General features: G+C 36.9%; 2 protein-coding genes across 3 annotated transcripts in view; both read right to left on the reverse strand.

Annotated features, from left to right (window-relative positions):
• Nucleotides 1-412: 412 nt before the first annotated feature.
• LOC107656435 (striatin-interacting proteins 2-like) lies at nt 413-2,855 on the reverse strand. The gene is made up of 2 exons (XM_016444303.1): nt 2,651-2,855; nt 413-1,679 (listed from the first exon to the last, which is right to left on the reverse strand). The coding sequence occupies exons 1-2, from the start codon at nt 2,853-2,855 to the stop codon at nt 1,429-1,431; spliced, it is 456 nt and encodes a 151-aa protein (XP_016299789.1). The 3' UTR covers nt 413-1,428.
• Nucleotides 2,856-3,248: 393 nt separating this feature from the next.
• Nucleotides 3,249-16,166, reverse strand: part of strip2 (striatin interacting protein 2) — a 27,388-nt gene continuing 14,470 nt past the window's right edge. The window contains exons 7-22 of one of the 2 annotated variants that reach the window (XM_016444234.1): nt 15,784-15,890; nt 15,514-15,641; nt 14,103-14,291; nt 12,111-12,161; nt 10,699-10,931; nt 9,558-9,623; nt 9,333-9,396; nt 8,934-9,005; nt 8,774-8,848; nt 7,617-7,714; nt 7,360-7,486; nt 5,658-5,758; nt 5,505-5,571; nt 5,252-5,356; nt 4,560-4,764; nt 3,249-3,588 (exon numbers count right to left, since the gene is read on the reverse strand). In XM_016444234.1, coding sequence (XP_016299720.1) covers nt 3,338-3,588; nt 4,560-4,764; nt 5,252-5,356; nt 5,505-5,571; nt 5,658-5,758; nt 7,360-7,486; nt 7,617-7,714; nt 8,774-8,848; nt 8,934-9,005; nt 9,333-9,396; nt 9,558-9,623; nt 10,699-10,931; nt 12,111-12,161; nt 14,103-14,291; nt 15,514-15,641; nt 15,784-15,890 — 1,939 coding nt within the window. In that variant the 3' untranslated portion in view covers nt 3,249-3,337. The remainder of the gene's footprint in view (nt 3,589-4,559; nt 4,765-5,251; nt 5,357-5,504; nt 5,572-5,657; nt 5,759-7,359; nt 7,487-7,616; nt 7,715-8,773; nt 8,849-8,933; nt 9,006-9,332; nt 9,397-9,557; nt 9,624-10,698; nt 10,932-12,110; nt 12,162-14,102; nt 14,292-15,513; nt 15,642-15,783; nt 15,891-16,166) is intronic. The other variant, XM_016444235.1, reaches the window with a different exon arrangement.

Genomic DNA, 16,166 nt, shown 5'->3' on the forward strand with positions numbered 1-16,166 from the left:
CGTCGCATTATGCAGTTGTAGTTTTCAAGAGAAGACACGATTTTGCGCCAATATAAAAAAATCAAGCTCTTATCATCTGCTATGAGACTCTCGTGGAGTTTGATGATCCTTAAAGCTCGTTTATGTATTCAAGATTAATCATCGTCACTGTTTTCTGACTCGATGGTCAGTTTTTATCTTTTCCATGAGGAAATAATGTGATGGTATAAAGTGGAAAAATATCTTATACGCTGCCCATTTCAAAGATTTACACTAAATTAATCAATCACAGTTAGTTCAACTTGACGACCTCCTGTGGTAAACTGAATATTTACAATTTAGTAATTTCTCTGTGGATCATCTAGTGTGTGAGTTAATATGACACAAAACTAAAACTGCAGACAGAGATATGTTACACAATGTTATGGTTATTAACTCTCTTTATAATTTTTAAAGACTCTTACATCAATTTTCCACATTCACTTACAGTGCAGTCTGTACAACAAATCAGTGTACATATTAAAAAAAAAAAAAGTGATGGTGCTGTATTTGGCATGGATCATCATAGGTAGTTTCATTTACACCGCACCTTAATTTAGTACAAAACAATGAGAATATAAAAAATAATAAATTATATTGCAAGACAAACCCTGTAAAACAAGCATGAATGAACAGTGAGGTGCCGTATATGACACTGTTTTGATGGAGAGAGCACAAATTTTTATATAATCTCAGAAGAGAATGACGCAGTTAGCAAGGAGATAAAACGTGTAAAAAACAGCACCATTTAGTGAGCGACATGCTTAGTGTGGGTGACGGTACAGTCACCAAGGCCACTGTGAATGTGTGTATTGTGCTGCTCAGGGGTCTTTTGTGTGATGTGCAGTGCTACGTGGGGACAAAAAGTGGTGACTCGCTGCTTTCTCGAGAACATAGACACCCTCCTGTTTAACACATGATGCTACAGGGAAAAATAAATAAATAAATGAATTTTTAACACATCAACTCCACACAAGCACTTTTTGAGAAAGACCCTGCCACAGGTGCTACCTCATAACCTCATGAAGTGCTCATATTTACATAAATATTAAACATTTCCACAGTTAAACACAGTGAGTGACCATATAAATAAATCTTGATCATTTCAGAATAGTATATATGTTAGAATACTGTATTGTGCAGTTATTATACATAAATTGTGCTTCAGTTATTAGAGAAGATATCATTCCATATACAGATATATTTGTATTTTTACCCAAAGCACCAGATGCTTTTACACAGAATAAGGAAGACCACCATTCCATATTCACATATATACACATCTCGATTTACAAGAATTCATTACAGAACAGGAACGGCAGACCCTCAGTGCTTTGAGTATTTGCGTGATTCCACAGTAATTGTGTCGGTTTAATAAGAAACAAAAGTCCCATAATAATCACAACAGGATCACTGGGCTTGTAGCAGACCTTCCCACTGAATAGGTTGGGAGAAAACCTCTCTTTCAAGCCACATCTCATAGCTGTAATGGAAGTCTTCGGGCAAGTCGACGCGCTGGCCTAAAACGCTTTGAAGGCAGTTGTCTACTGGTGTAAACTCACTGTTCTGATTCTTATCGTAACGACGCATATTGAATTTCTCAATGCTCTCGCGTAGTGCGCACTCCTCCGCCTGGAAATCCCACGGCCGAGCATCGATATCTGGCAGAAGAGAATGAAAAATAGGAGCATGTATTACATATGAGAACAACTACAATAGCTGTGTCCCAATTCAGGGGCTGCATCCTTCGAAGGTCGAACCAAACATTGTTAAATGGTTAGTCTGGGTCGCAAAGGATTTATTTGTCATATCCTTAATGGCCCGGGAATCGAATGATGCATTTCGAGGCTACGTTTGAAGGAGCTTCCAAAACAGCCTTTGTCTCATTGCTGTGATGCATTCGGTCTTCGAATGCAGCCTTTACAGGTGCAGTATGTAATATTGACAGCTAGTGGTTGAAATGGGTACTGCAGTCCAAATTCAAAATATTTGAGAGCGTCATTTCTGCCACCCCCTCCTCCTCAGACTTCACATTCATAAGGGGTTGCCAGATTGAGGACACACAACAGGAACAAATGCAATTGACAATGGAAGGCAACAAAGCCTTACACTATAAATTGATGTGGTCATAGAGATTTTTTAGATGGATGCAGAGACTTTTTAGGTTGGGTAGAATCTGTGATCTCTGACCCAGTTTGTTTGCTAGATTCCATGGCTGCAATATGCTGTGTTTTCTGCCAACTGGCAACCCAGCGTGTTGAAACACTATTAGGTAAATTGGCGGTGGGAGGAATCACGTGGACCAAAACAAAAACAGACATTCAGACATGGAATACACATTTCAAAGTAGAATAACTGGCTGTAGGAAATTAGCATGTTTCCTAAATATCTGCAAGCATATTACAGTATTTTTATGCTTTAGTACAATAAAAAGAAAAAAACATTCATACAGCACCTTTAAAAGATGCAGCCTCTGAATTGCAGCATATGGCCCATGATTCACCGAGGAAATAATTCAAAATTTAATGATGCCAAACCTACAGTAGACCTTCTACAGGGTCTACAGTTGTGTGTCTTTCTCATAGGCCCTGCCCAAAACACTGAGTGAACCCCGCCCCCCCCCGATATTTACCATTCCCATACGCCCAGTCGTCATTGAGCCGATGTCTGACTTTCTGGTAGATGGCAGACATGGTTTTCATGTTACTCTTTCTCCACTGGCGGCCCAGATACTTGGTCTGTATCTTGAGGAGTTTGAGGACGTAGAGCTGCATCATGGCCTGTTTGACCTTGAGCGCCCTCTTCAGGATGGGAGCAGACTTGAACACCACGAGCATCTGTAAAGGAAAGAGACCCAGCACAAACCACATAAAACTGTTGTTTTGTAAAAACTCATTAATTCATTAAAAAAATCCTTTATATAGATTTTCTCCACATGAACAGACTGTATCAAACAATTAGAGATGCCACTGACTGATATCATTAGCTATTTATACATATATCATCACTGATATGTATGTATTCTGTATCTCTTTTTAATGAAAAAAAAAAAATCCATGCCGCAAGAGAAACAGAATAAAATTACTTCCAAGTGGGGCAAGGTTATACAATAGTACAAAAACAGCAGCCATAATACAAATTAAATAAATAAAAATACATGAAAATAAATAAAAAACAAAATAAATAAATAATACTAATAGTAATGAATAGGATACAGAACAGGAACGGCAGACCCTCAGTGCTTTGAGTATTTGCGTGATTCCACAGTAATTGTGTCGGTTTAATAAGAAACAAAAGTCCCATAATAATCACAACAGGATCACTGGGCTTGTAGCAGACCTTCCCACTGAATAGGTTGGGAGAAAACCTCTCTTTCAAGCCACATCTCATAGCTGTAATGGAAGTCTTCGGGCAAGTCGACGCGCTGGCCTAAAACGCTTTGAAGGCAGTTGTCTACTGGTGTAAACTCACTGTTCTGATTCTTATCGTAACGACGCATATTGAATTTCTCAATGCTCTCGCGTAGTGCGCACTCCTCCGCCTGGAAATCCCACGGCCGAGCATCGATATCTGGCAGAAGAGAATGAAAAATAGGAGCATGTATTACATATGAGAACAACTACAATAGCTGTGTCCCAATTCAGGGGCTGCATCCTTCGAAGGTCGAACCAAACATTGTTAAATGGTTAGTCTGGGTCGCAAAGGATTTATTTGTCATATCCTTAATGGCCCGGGAATCGAATGATGCATTTCGAGGCTACGTTTGAAGGAGCTTCCAAAACAGCCTTTGTCTCATTGCTGTGATGCATTCGGTCTTCGAATGCAGCCTTTACAGGTGCAGTATGTAATATTGACAGCTAGTGGTTGAAATGGGTACTGCAGTCCAAATTCAAAATATTTGAGAGCGTCATTTCTGCCACCCCCTCCTCCTCAGACTTCACATTCATAAGGGGTTGCCAGATTGAGGACACACAACAGGAACAAATGCAATTGACAATGGAAGGCAACAAAGCCTTACACTATAAATTGATGTGGTCATAGAGATTTTTTAGATGGATGCAGAGACTTTTTAGGTTGGGTAGAATCTGTGATCTCTGACCCAGTTTGTTTGCTAGATTCCATGGCTGCAATATGCTGTGTTTTCTGCCAACTGGCAACCCAGCGTGTTGAAACACTATTAGGTAAATTGGCGGTGGGAGGAATCACGTGGACCAAAACAAAAACAGACATTCAGACATGGAATACACATTTCAAAGTAGAATAACTGGCTGTAGGAAATTAGCATGTTTCCTAAATATCTGCAAGCATATTACAGTATTTTTATGCTTTAGTACAATAAAAAGAAAAAAACATTCATACAGCACCTTTAAAAGATGCAGCCTCTGAATTGCAGCATATGGCCCATGATTCACCGAGGAAATAATTCAAAATTTAATGATGCCAAACCTACAGTAGACCTTCTACAGGGTCTACAGTTGTGTGTCTTTCTCATAGGCCCTGCCCAAAACACTGAGTGAACCCCGCCCCCCCCCGATATTTACCATTCCCATATGCCCAGTCGTCATTGAGCCGATGTCTGACTTTCTGGTAGATGGCAGACATGGTTTTCATGTTACTCTTTCTCCACTGGCGGCCCAGATACTTGGTCTGTATCTTGAGGAGTTTGAGGACGTAGAGCTGCATCATGGCCTGTTTGACCTTGAGCGCCCTCTTCAGGATGGGAGCAGACTTGAACACCACGAGCATCTGTAAAGGAAAGAGACCCAGCACAAACCACATAAAACTGTTGTTTTGTAAAAACTCATTAATTCATTAAAAAAATCCTTTATATAGATTTTCTCCACATGAACAGACTGTATCAAACAATTAGAGATGCCACTGACTGATATCATTAGCTATTTATACATATATCATCACTGATATGTATGTATTCTGTATCTCTTTTTAATGAAAAAAAAAAAATCCATGCCGCAAGAGAAACAGAATAAAATTACTTCCAAGTGGGGCAAGGTTATACAATAGTACAAAAACAGCAGCCATAATACAAATTAAATAAATAAAAATACATGAAAATAAATAAAAAACAAAATAAATAAATAATACTAATAGTAATGAATAGGATTTATGAACAATTTACACTGAAAATTATTATGTATTATGGCCTAGTTATGTATTAGAAAATGAGATGGCTTAATGCTTTTATTCGTTAAAATAAACATTTTCTTTCTCTCACCATAGTTCTTGAGTGTTTCCACTTGGTAATTTTGTTTAGGATCCTCAGTAAGTTGATGCAGGAGAAGAGATTACGCCAGCAAAACTGATTACTGTCACCAGCTTCCTGTTTACACACACAGACACACATTCAGCATCTTAACAAACAACAAAAATAATAGTTTCTTTCTTTTTTACTCACCTACTTTACCTACAAAAAAGGTTGAAGTTTAAGTAAAAAAACCTGATAAAATAAAAGTGTTTTGTATCATTACCAGGCTTTCAGCTGTGAGTTCAGGCATTTCATGAACCACACAATGAGGGAAATCCAGGGCACAAATGCTGCCGTCAGAAAACACAATATGTTTAAAAGACAGACTGACAGACACAGAAGTTGGTTTTGAATGAACATATATCCAAATGTCTACCTGTTTTTGGCACTGATGTAAGACATAATGTTCTGGTTGAAGAATTTGAGGATGAGCGGGATGCAGTTGGCAAACACCAGGTGCTGAGCCACATATTCAAACTATCAGAGAAAAAACAAAACAAAACATCACGTTCATAAATAAAGTACTTCATAAAAATCTTCAGCATTTGAATAGCACTACATTTTAATATAAGGAGGAATGGCCCTTTAAAACCAGTGGCGTTACATAGAGAGGAAGTCAGTTTGGCCTGTAATATCTATAATTAACTTCCCTCTATCTCTGATGAGCTGAAGCTTTCATTAGCAAGACATTCATCAGTTCTCTCAGATACATACTGAAGAGTGATTTGTTTCCAGTTGCTCTCTGTTTATCACAGCTTTAGACATTAATGAGCAAACAAACTGTTCCCACTGCAGTGCTATTTTTACCACTTCCATTCTCCACCAATAGAGGGCGCCACTTACAACACCCACACCTTCATTTTTCATAATTTGTCATGCTCATCATACAGGATTAGTCTGAACTGTGCTGACAAGATGAAGCACATCAGGCTTTAGAACATTTTGTTCTCGTCCTCTGGTAATATTTTTAAATAATTTGATGTATGAGGAGAGCAATTCTGAGATTTTTTGCTAAGTTTAACAAACTTAACGTTAAGTTTGCTAAAATGTTGTTTAAATGCAAACAAGGTTTTATCTAATTAAATATGCATTACATTTCCAAAGCATAAATCTGAACATTGGTTTTTAAAGAATGGATATCTCATTTTTATCACATTATTTTTATGTCAACAGCCAGTTTTTAGGAATAAAATGTTATATTAAATTAGGCAAATATATATAAATAAACAGCTTTTATGTAAAAATTAAACAACATATTTATTCTGACCTGTACGCATTACAATAAATAAAAGAAAATGTCATCATACTGAATTGCATTATATTTTAAATGTTAAAAAAAAAACATTTAGCTAACAAATAGGTAAATCCTAGTGCTTTAAAGGATAGTGGAAAAGATTAGTAAAGATTTAAAATTATAATTAATTAGTAACTTCAGTGTGATCCTGATTTAATGTCATGTAATGATTCTTGTTCTAAAATAAGCCTGACAAGATTTTTTGGTATATACAGTGGGTACGGAAAGTATTCAGACCCCCTTCAATTTTTCACTCTTTGTTATATTGCAGCCATTTTGTTACACTTAATGACATTTTACTGGGTGTCGTCTGTAAATCATGGTAAAAATGTATGATAGTCATTATATTTTTTTGCTTAGAAAAAAGTAACATTAAACAGGAAACATTCTAACACATGGAAAAAAAATGTAAGCTGTATTAAACTATTATTTTGATGCTTGAACCCCTTTAAAGTTGACCCATAAATCTTCAGAATATAAATAAGAAATAAAACTGTAAAGTTTGGTGAATGTAAGCACTACTGAAGTGGAGATGACTCAATACAAGAAGTGTAGAAGATCAGATTTACTTTTAAATATGGCAGATTTGTCTTTCTTTTTGATGCATTTAGAGTATCCTTTTTTATTTTAAGTGCTTGTCTCATTGTTGTCTCTCTCTCTTTCGTTGTCTTGTGATGAATGGTGCTTTGGCAGTGAGCCTATCAGCAGAGCGCAGGGTCAGTTCGGCCAAAGACATCACAGAGACACGAGCAGAGAGAGGAATGGCAAATAAAGAGAGTCTGACCTGGTATATGTGGTTGAGTTTGAAGTGCTTGAGCAGCAGTAGTAGGAGAGCTGCAGTCGCTTTGACGATAATCTCCTTGTGTCTGTTCACATCAATGCCCAGCTTCATGCTCTGGAGGACGGTGATTCTGTTTCCAACACAAACACGGGAAATGTTTGCTGTGCATCTAAAACAAAGCGCACTGCTCTTTTCATGCGGCATGCACACATCAAACGCAGCAGCGTCTCTGCTGTATGTGCATTTGTGCGTAGACTTACGGCATCTCCTCCGGCAGAACGTCGGCTAGGATGTTGATAGAGTCTGTCTTTGCTTTGGAGGTTGGAGCTGCAGCCAGAAGCAGCTTCAGTAGAGCAATCTACAAAGAGACTAACATTAGTGCAACATTCCTACCAGGTTTGTCTGGAGAGTTGCATGCATTAACCACTACACCATTACCAGATGTAATGCATAATCCAATATTGGGAAGCATATAATTTTTTCAGAGCAGTTTCACGATTATGTCTTGAGTGTAGAACCTTCTGATACCTCCATCACAAGTATTAAATGCATGTTTATGGCCAAAAATATAATTTTATGCCAGCATGAATTTGCAATGTTTTAAAAGTATTAGCGTTAGCATTTAGAATTAAGGCACGACACCCCAGGTTAATATGGTAAGTAAAAAAAAATAAACTAAGAGATATATTTCCCAAGTTGATTGATTACATATATGCAAATGAGAGACTGTCTAATTAAATATATGCACTAATTTGCATAGATTTCCAGAACAGAAACCTGAATATTGCATAAAGCCAGGTTCAAAATTCTCGTTTCATTTTGTTGACACATTAAAGTCAGATTTTTACAGAGGGGAGTTCTCTTTTTGTCATTACTCACTACATAAAGCAGAAAATATTAGTTACTTTAATATCTTTGTGATACTATTTTTGTACTAGTTTTTATTAATATTTTGACATTTTTATACTTTCTGTTTTCATTTTCATTTTAGTTAACATTTTAGTAATCTTGTTGTGTTTTGTAATGTTTAGTATTTTTAAAAAAATATGTCTATATAGTCTTTATTTTAGTACAACAAGTTTAACTAAATTAAAATGAGAAATGTTACTTTGGCAACTAACTGAAATGATTTTTTACATTTTTTTTACATTTTAGCTAACACTTATTTTATTCAAGTAATTAACTTTTTTATTGTGGTTTCAGTTTTAGTTAATTATAATAACCCTGGTTAATAGCCAGAAAAATTTTTTATTGGGAATAAAATATTTTTGGAGAAAACGGCCTTTAGTTTAATTTACTTTTGCCTATAGTGTTTTGCTGCGAAATATTATCAGAAAGAAATAATATAACTATTCTTCTGGAAAGCTTGAGCTATATTCACAAGTATCTGAGTGTGTAAAAAGATGAAGACACTTACTACATACTGAGAGAGACTAGGCAACATTCCCAAATATAGAATCTCTGCAGGTGTTTCCTCTACCTCCTCCTCCCCCTAGCCAATCAAAAGAGGCGATTCTGACTGACAGCTTAATGAACCAGTAATACACGCAGAAGAACAGCAAAACTGAGTCACTTACCATAGTCATGGGACACTGCTGCAGCTCCTCCTCTCTCTTGATCTGGACCTCCGCTATGGAGACATACTTGTGCTTGAGAGAGAAGGGGTGAGAGAGAGAATTGCCATGGTGACCGAGGACGGATATCTAAACTGTGATTGGCTGAAAGAGCCCCAATAGAGCATGCATTAGACCACAGGATTCAAGTCAATGCATATCTGTGGCTCAACAGCTGGTGAATCTGACAGATATACAGTATAATCCACTTATTGAGTATCAATAAAATGGCAAAACATTTAAAGCATGAGAGAATGCTTTAGCGTTTAGTATTCATGCATATGATGTTCGAATAATTTTTGTTACTCATCCAGCTGTCTAGAAAACTAGAATATTAGAAAACAAAAATGTTTCCATGCTTACCTGTTTCAAAGTCTTTACACTCTCATGTATGGGCCTGGGTAGCCCAACCAAAGTGTCAGTGTCACTGTAAAGCAGCATTAGAAAGAAAGAATATACAGTGTGAACCAGAGACAGCCGTGCGTTTATTGATTTAATGATAATGAAGGTGACCTGTATTATCATTTATCATAGATTCAGAACATCAGTAGCTGAGCTTTAGCCCGGGAGAATTGATCAGAGACTCACTTTCCCAAGGTAAAGCCGATAAATTTATTTCTGCTGGTCTCCAGAAAGTGCTCGATGTCTTTCTCTCTGTGGGAGGAAAAGGGGAATTACTTTTGACTACATCATGAGAAGTTGGCTCGGACATAAACAGACTTATTTTAGCCTTTTCTCAGTTTAGGACAGGACTGCTACCAACATACAGCTGCTTAAACTTATCAAAAACAGCAGCATAAATGTGTCCCTTCATCGTTTTTGGACTAACCTCTACCCTCCCTCACGCTCTCGTTCTCATCTGCATGCAGCAGTGGAGCTCAGCACAGTGTTACAATTCACAGGTAAAGAAGCCACAGAGGTAAATACTGTACTGTGTGGCTCTTAGAATTATCAAGAGGATTTGATCAAATGTGACTGTCACAGCTTTCGCTGTTGCAAATTCATCTCTTTTTCTTCCTCTGTGTTTCTCCCTGTTCATTTGTCTCTGCCCATAAATATGCATTATTTATGTCGGAGGTTCTGCAGTCCTAAAATCAGCCTGTTTCCAGCACAGGAGCTGTAGAAGATTTTTGTAGGCAGTTAGACGGGTCACTACAGATACACTACAAGTTTGGGGTCAGTATGATTTTTTTTTTAAGAAATTAATATTCAGCAAGGATGCATTAAGTGGACAATAAAGACATTTGGAATGTTTAAAAAAAAAATTTTTTCACTTTCTATTTATCAAAGAATCCTGAAAAAAGATTAATCGTGGTTTTCACAAAAATATTAAGCAGAACAACTGTTTGCGACATTGTTAGTACCACCAAATCAGCATATTAGAATGATTTCTGAAGGATCATGTGACACTGAAGACTGGAGTAATGATGCTGAAAATTCAGCTTTGCATCACAGAAATGAATGACATTTTCAAATATATTAAAATCGAAAACAGCTATTTGAAATTGGAATAATATATCACAATATTCCTGTTTTTACTGTATTTTTTAGTTACATAAATGCAGCCTTGATGAGCATACGAGACTTACCGAGACTTTATTGCCTCCCTGAGCTTTATTTACAAAAAATTGCTTGTACTTATTGCAAAACAACAAATCTCTGAAAACAAGTCAGAGCCAAAATAGTACAGTTTATGGGCATCACATTTGATGAAGACCTTGTTCGCTACCTGACTTTGGGAGCCCATGGCAGTCCCTTGGGGAAGGACACTCTCTCCGTTGGCGGCCGCAGTGGTGGTGGTGGTGGTGGCGGTTGGATAATAACATCTCTGTCGAGAGGGTCGACCTCTCCCTCGATGCCACTGTCCACATCCTCTGGGTCATCTTCCTCATCCCGTGCATCATCGTTTTTGAAAGGGTCCTGTTCGTTGTAAGTGTCTAGGCTGTCCTGCTTGACCAGGGGCTGCAAGAGAGGGAGAAAGAGTTTAAGATCAAGTTGCAAATGTATATATTACTCTGGACCCTGATACTGAGTCTCATTAAGAAAGACCAATTTCATAATTAAAGGGATATAATACCCAAAAATGAACATTCTGTCATCATTTACTCACCCTCATGCTGTTCCAAACCTATATGTTGGTAACCAAACAGCTGCTGGTAGCCATTGACTTACATAGTATGGAAAACAAATATTATGGAAGTCAATGGCTACCAACTGTTTGGTTACCAACATTCTTCAAAATAGCTTCTTTTTGCGTTCAACAGAAGAAAGAAATTCATGGAGGTTTGGAACAACTTGAGGATGAGTAAATGATGATTCATTTTTGTGTGGACTATCCCTTTAAGATTTTAAAATATCATTTATATGGTGTGAATGAGATTTGGTTTTATTCTTTCATTTTTTCTTTACACTTTTTTCTGAACTGACCAAATTGAAACTTTTTTGAATGAACAAGACTCATATCAGGTTTTTTTTTTTTTTTTCCCTGCACATTCTTCTGGTATTTTAGCCTTCAGATTATGTTCCCCATCCAATACTTAAGAGCTTATCGCTGAAACTTACCGTTCTATAAACCTGCAAATGATAAGCATCACAAAAACTTTCAATCCAATTTTGGGGACTCACACATTCCAGATACAACACCGCAGCTCCTTTTTTAACATTCCTATGCAGATTCAGTTCAACAGAAGGCACAAAAAAACAAGTTCTTCACATCCCTAGTGTTGTGCAAACACATGAATGGCAAGATTCAGAGCAAGCATCAGGCATGAGGTGCATTAGTGGAGCGTCATCGTTTGTTCCAGTGCAGTCAATGTATGAGTGTGTCTGTGGACAGTACCATGAACAGAGGTGACTCAGCTGTGATTGGTTGCCTATGAGAAGCCATTCTGCTAGCTAGTTGGAGCCAGAGTGTGTCTATGTGGGTCTCATTGACTGAGAATATGTGGAAAGATGTGCAAATGGAAAGACAGGAGGAGATAGAGAGTCTTGCTAATGTCCATGGTCAGCTGTTTCTCTCAGAACCGTTCCCCAAATCAAGTTTCAAAGGAAAAACAAATTGCTGTGAAGGAAAAGAGAGTGGAGGAGTGCAAGGCCAGCCCACAACAAAGAGAATGCATAAAAGGGGTTTGGGGTAAAGACCTGTTTCTTGGCATATGGACTGTCTCCTTCCAAGCTATCAACAAAGGCACTCTGTAGGGACACAAGGAAGAGACGGGGATGAGCCAACAGGAAAACCAAAACCCAGAGAAAAAAAGGGCAGAGAAGAGGGAGAGTTGAGGAGAAAGTCTTACAGAAAACTTACAGAGACAGAGTGAGACAGGAAGGAGAAAGGTCAAAAACCTGCTGTGATTGGTCCACAATGTTGACTGGCCAATCGGTGCTCTGCTGCATTTCACTCTCATTGTGACATCACCAATGCAATGTTCGGTTGTCTTTAAGGACAAAAGTGTGTCATATAGTCCCTTTTGTGTGTTTATTTTAAAGCTTGTGCAAGTTTTGCAGGCTGGGTGGGCCGTCATATTTGTATAACACCGCCCTGCGTCATATTCACTGAATGAAATCCAACACTGTTGCATACTAATTTTGGGCTGTTGATTTCAAAAATAGTGGCTGTTTCGCTACAAAACTACAAAATCTGATGCATTTCGTAGCATTTTTGCTTTCAACAACCATTTATAAGGTGTAGAAGTCTTGTATTATCCCTTAATAACCAGAAAAACTGCCACAAAAACATGATTCCTCTCGTCCTCTGAGCCAGGTTACAACTATTTTTCGATTTTCACATGTTTGAATGATCCTGAAGAGATTACTACCACTTACCCTGTAGCAGATTGTAAATTAAATAACACATTTTGAATACTACTTTTTTCATTAAAACTTTTGAATGTTTTTTTTTTATTTTGAGAAGTGCATTAAAGCTGATACATATACACTGCCATTCAAAGTTTGGGATTAGTAAGATTTTTAATGTTTTTTTAAAGAAGTTTCTTATGCTCATCAAGACTACATTTATTTGATCAAGAATACAGAAAACCCCCCAGCAAATATGTAAAATATTACTGCAATTTAAAATACCGTTTTTTCTATTTTAATATACTTTCACATTTATTCCTTATATTATTATATTCCTGTGATGCAAAGCTGAATTTTCAGCATGATTACTCCAGTCATCAGTGTCACATGACCCTTCAGAAATCATTCTAATATGCTGATATTTTTTGGAACCTGTGAGTTTTTCAGGATTCTTTGATGAATAAAAAGTTTAAAAGAGCACCATTTATTTACAACAGAAATCTTTTGTAGCAATATACACTACAGTTCAAAAGTCTGGGGTTAGTAAATTTTTTTCTTTCTTTTTTTTAAAGAAATTAATACTTTTATTCAACAAGAATGTGTTAAATTGATAAAAGGTGACAGTAAAGACTTAAATAGAAAATATTTCTATTTTGAATAAATGTTGTTCTTTTTAACTTTTTATACATCAAAGAATCCTGAAAAAAGTATCACAGGCTCAAAAAAATCTTAAGCAGCAAATATTAAGCAGCGATAATAAATCAGCATACTGGATGATTTCTGAAGGATCATGTGAAACTGTATACTGGAGTAATGGTACTGAAAATTCAGCTTTGCATCACAGATTTTTGCATATTTCAAAGTATGTTAAAATAGAAAAACGTTATTTTAAATTGTTATAACATTTGGCAATATTACAGTTTTTTCAGTATTTTTGATCAAATAAATGTAGCCTTGATGAGCATAAGAGACTTTAAAAAAAAACATAAAAAATCTTACTGAATGGCAGTCATTATATAAATATAGCCTATAATCTGAAAAATCTTTATTCTTATTTTGTGAAAAAAAAAAAAACTGTACATTGAAAGTTTTGCTGATATTTTTTAACTCAGCATCAGATTGAATTAATTTTTCAAGATGCAGGGCTGTGTAATAGGTAGCACAGATCAGATTTTTTGTGTGCGTGCTTTGTATTTCATACACTGAGTGTATAGGTTTATACGCATGAGAGGTTGTGTGTTCTCATACTGGCACAGTTCATGTATTTCATCTACACGTGGTTTCTGCTAGTGCAACTGCAACTGCTTTGAAAGTCATTTGCATGAGTGTTTCTCGTACCCGACGACTCCTGCGTCCTCTCTTCTGCTGCTGCTGTTGCTCGATGAGCTCCATGGCCGAGGCAGGAGGAGATGCGGCCCGCATGTTTCGCACCACCTTAATGCTGTCCTCAGGGAGCGGTGGCAGGTTCAAAAGTTCTCTCATTCTCACCTTCATCTCCTGCAGCTCCTCGAAACCTCCCAGAGTGAACTGAGGTGCACAAACACGCAGAAATCAATGGACAGAGTACTATAGGCACATAAACAGCTGCCTGATTTACAGTTGAAAGAGTCCATGATAAACACAGTGTTTATATTCTGAAATATCCAAAGAGGCCTCTCTTTATCTGGTAGAATAGAATAAGCAGCAATTATTCTATGGAATGAAATGTAGCATAATGAAAGAAAATAGAACAGAATTAAATCTTCAATCAATCCTGAATAAAACTTTGGGGTTGGCAAGATTTTTTTTTAATGTTTTAATATCTTATGCTCTTAAGGCTGCATTTATTTGATTAAAAATACATTAAAAACGGCAATATTGTGAAATATTATTAGAATTTAAAATAACTGTTTGTATTTCAATATATTTTAAAAATGTAATTTTTGTAAGATGTAATATCTTACTGAACCCACACTTTTTAACAGTAGTGTAGAATAGAATAGAATAGAATAGAATAGTGATTGTATTGTATGGAATGAAACAGAACAGAATGACAGAACAGAAGAAGTTTAATTCAAGGAATAAATTTCCATACATTGATTTATTTGTGGTGGCCCGCCACAATATCAACACTGACCACCACAAATAGATTTTCCAAAAGGCTTTGACTTCGTTTAATAAACATGAGCACTGTACGTTTCAAAGTCAAAACGCGGCATGGGTGTTTCTATATAAATGTATCTTTTTTTGAAGGGAACCGATTGTCTTCAGAAAAGTTTTGTTGTCATTTAATGTTTCATTTAATCTTTCCTTTAATGCCTGATAAAGTAGCACAGCGCTGTTTTGATTACAGCAGTTACCGGGGAAACTGCTGTTTCTGCCGCTCTTAAAGCGCCTCCTGCTGGCAGAGAATGAATTTGCACTTTCAATAAGCCCGTCTGCTATTTAATATTTACATTATATACATATAGATTTCTCCCAGGGGGAAGTGCCGCCACACATAGAGTGTAGTAACACTGAAATCTGTATACGAAATTGAATGGATTAAAATATAATATTACACTCTAAAAAATGCTGGGTTGTTTCAACCCAATGTTGGCAACCCAGCATTTTTTAGAGTGTATGTAGTATAACAGAATAGCATAGAATAAGCTGTCAATTATCTGTGGAATAGAATAGAATAGAATAGATCTATGGAACAGACTAGAATCAAAATTACTTATCTAAAATGAAGCATATGTGATTCTGATGATTGTATATTGAGACTGACCAGTATGGTCTTCCACAGTAAGAGCAGCACTTTCTTCATTGGGAAATGGGGCGCATTCATGCTGCAGAACTTGGTTACCATGGTGAAGAGGAGGAGGGCAAAGGGCTCTCCGTTATAAAGGGGTGATCCTGAGAGGAGGAGGGAGGTTAATCACTGCACCATAGAGAAGGTCAACAGCCAACCACTGCAAATACACACACACACACACTATAATCTGCGTATCTGTAAAGACTAAAGGACACACAGCAGCTCTCTCACAGTCTTTCTCACCCAACTCTGTTTTGAAGGCCTCTCTGGCTGCCTTCCTCTCAGGACTGTCACCCTCCATTTCCACACGAATGGTCTCAACCATCAGATACATGATGCTCAGAAGAACCCTTCAGGACATAATGCAAACGCCTTTACTTCCAATCTGACTGATTGTGTGTGTGTGTGTGTGTGTGTTAGTGAGAGAGTCTTTGTGTATTGTGACCAAGGGTAAGTATTATCCTTCTATAATCAGCTAATGCAGCAGCATTACTCCTTACAGCAAAACAACATTAAAGTCTCAATTATGTTTGGAGTGATGTGTGTATATGTTTAGTGTGTGTATATATATATATATATATATATATATATATATATATATATATATATAGTGTTATATACAGTAT

Source organism: Sinocyclocheilus anshuiensis, unplaced genomic scaffold, assembly GCF_001515605.1.
Source record: "Sinocyclocheilus anshuiensis isolate Anshui unplaced genomic scaffold, SAMN03320099.WGS_v1.1 scaffold183, whole genome shotgun sequence".
Classification (NCBI taxonomy): Eukaryota; Metazoa; Chordata; class Actinopteri; order Cypriniformes; family Cyprinidae; genus Sinocyclocheilus; species Sinocyclocheilus anshuiensis.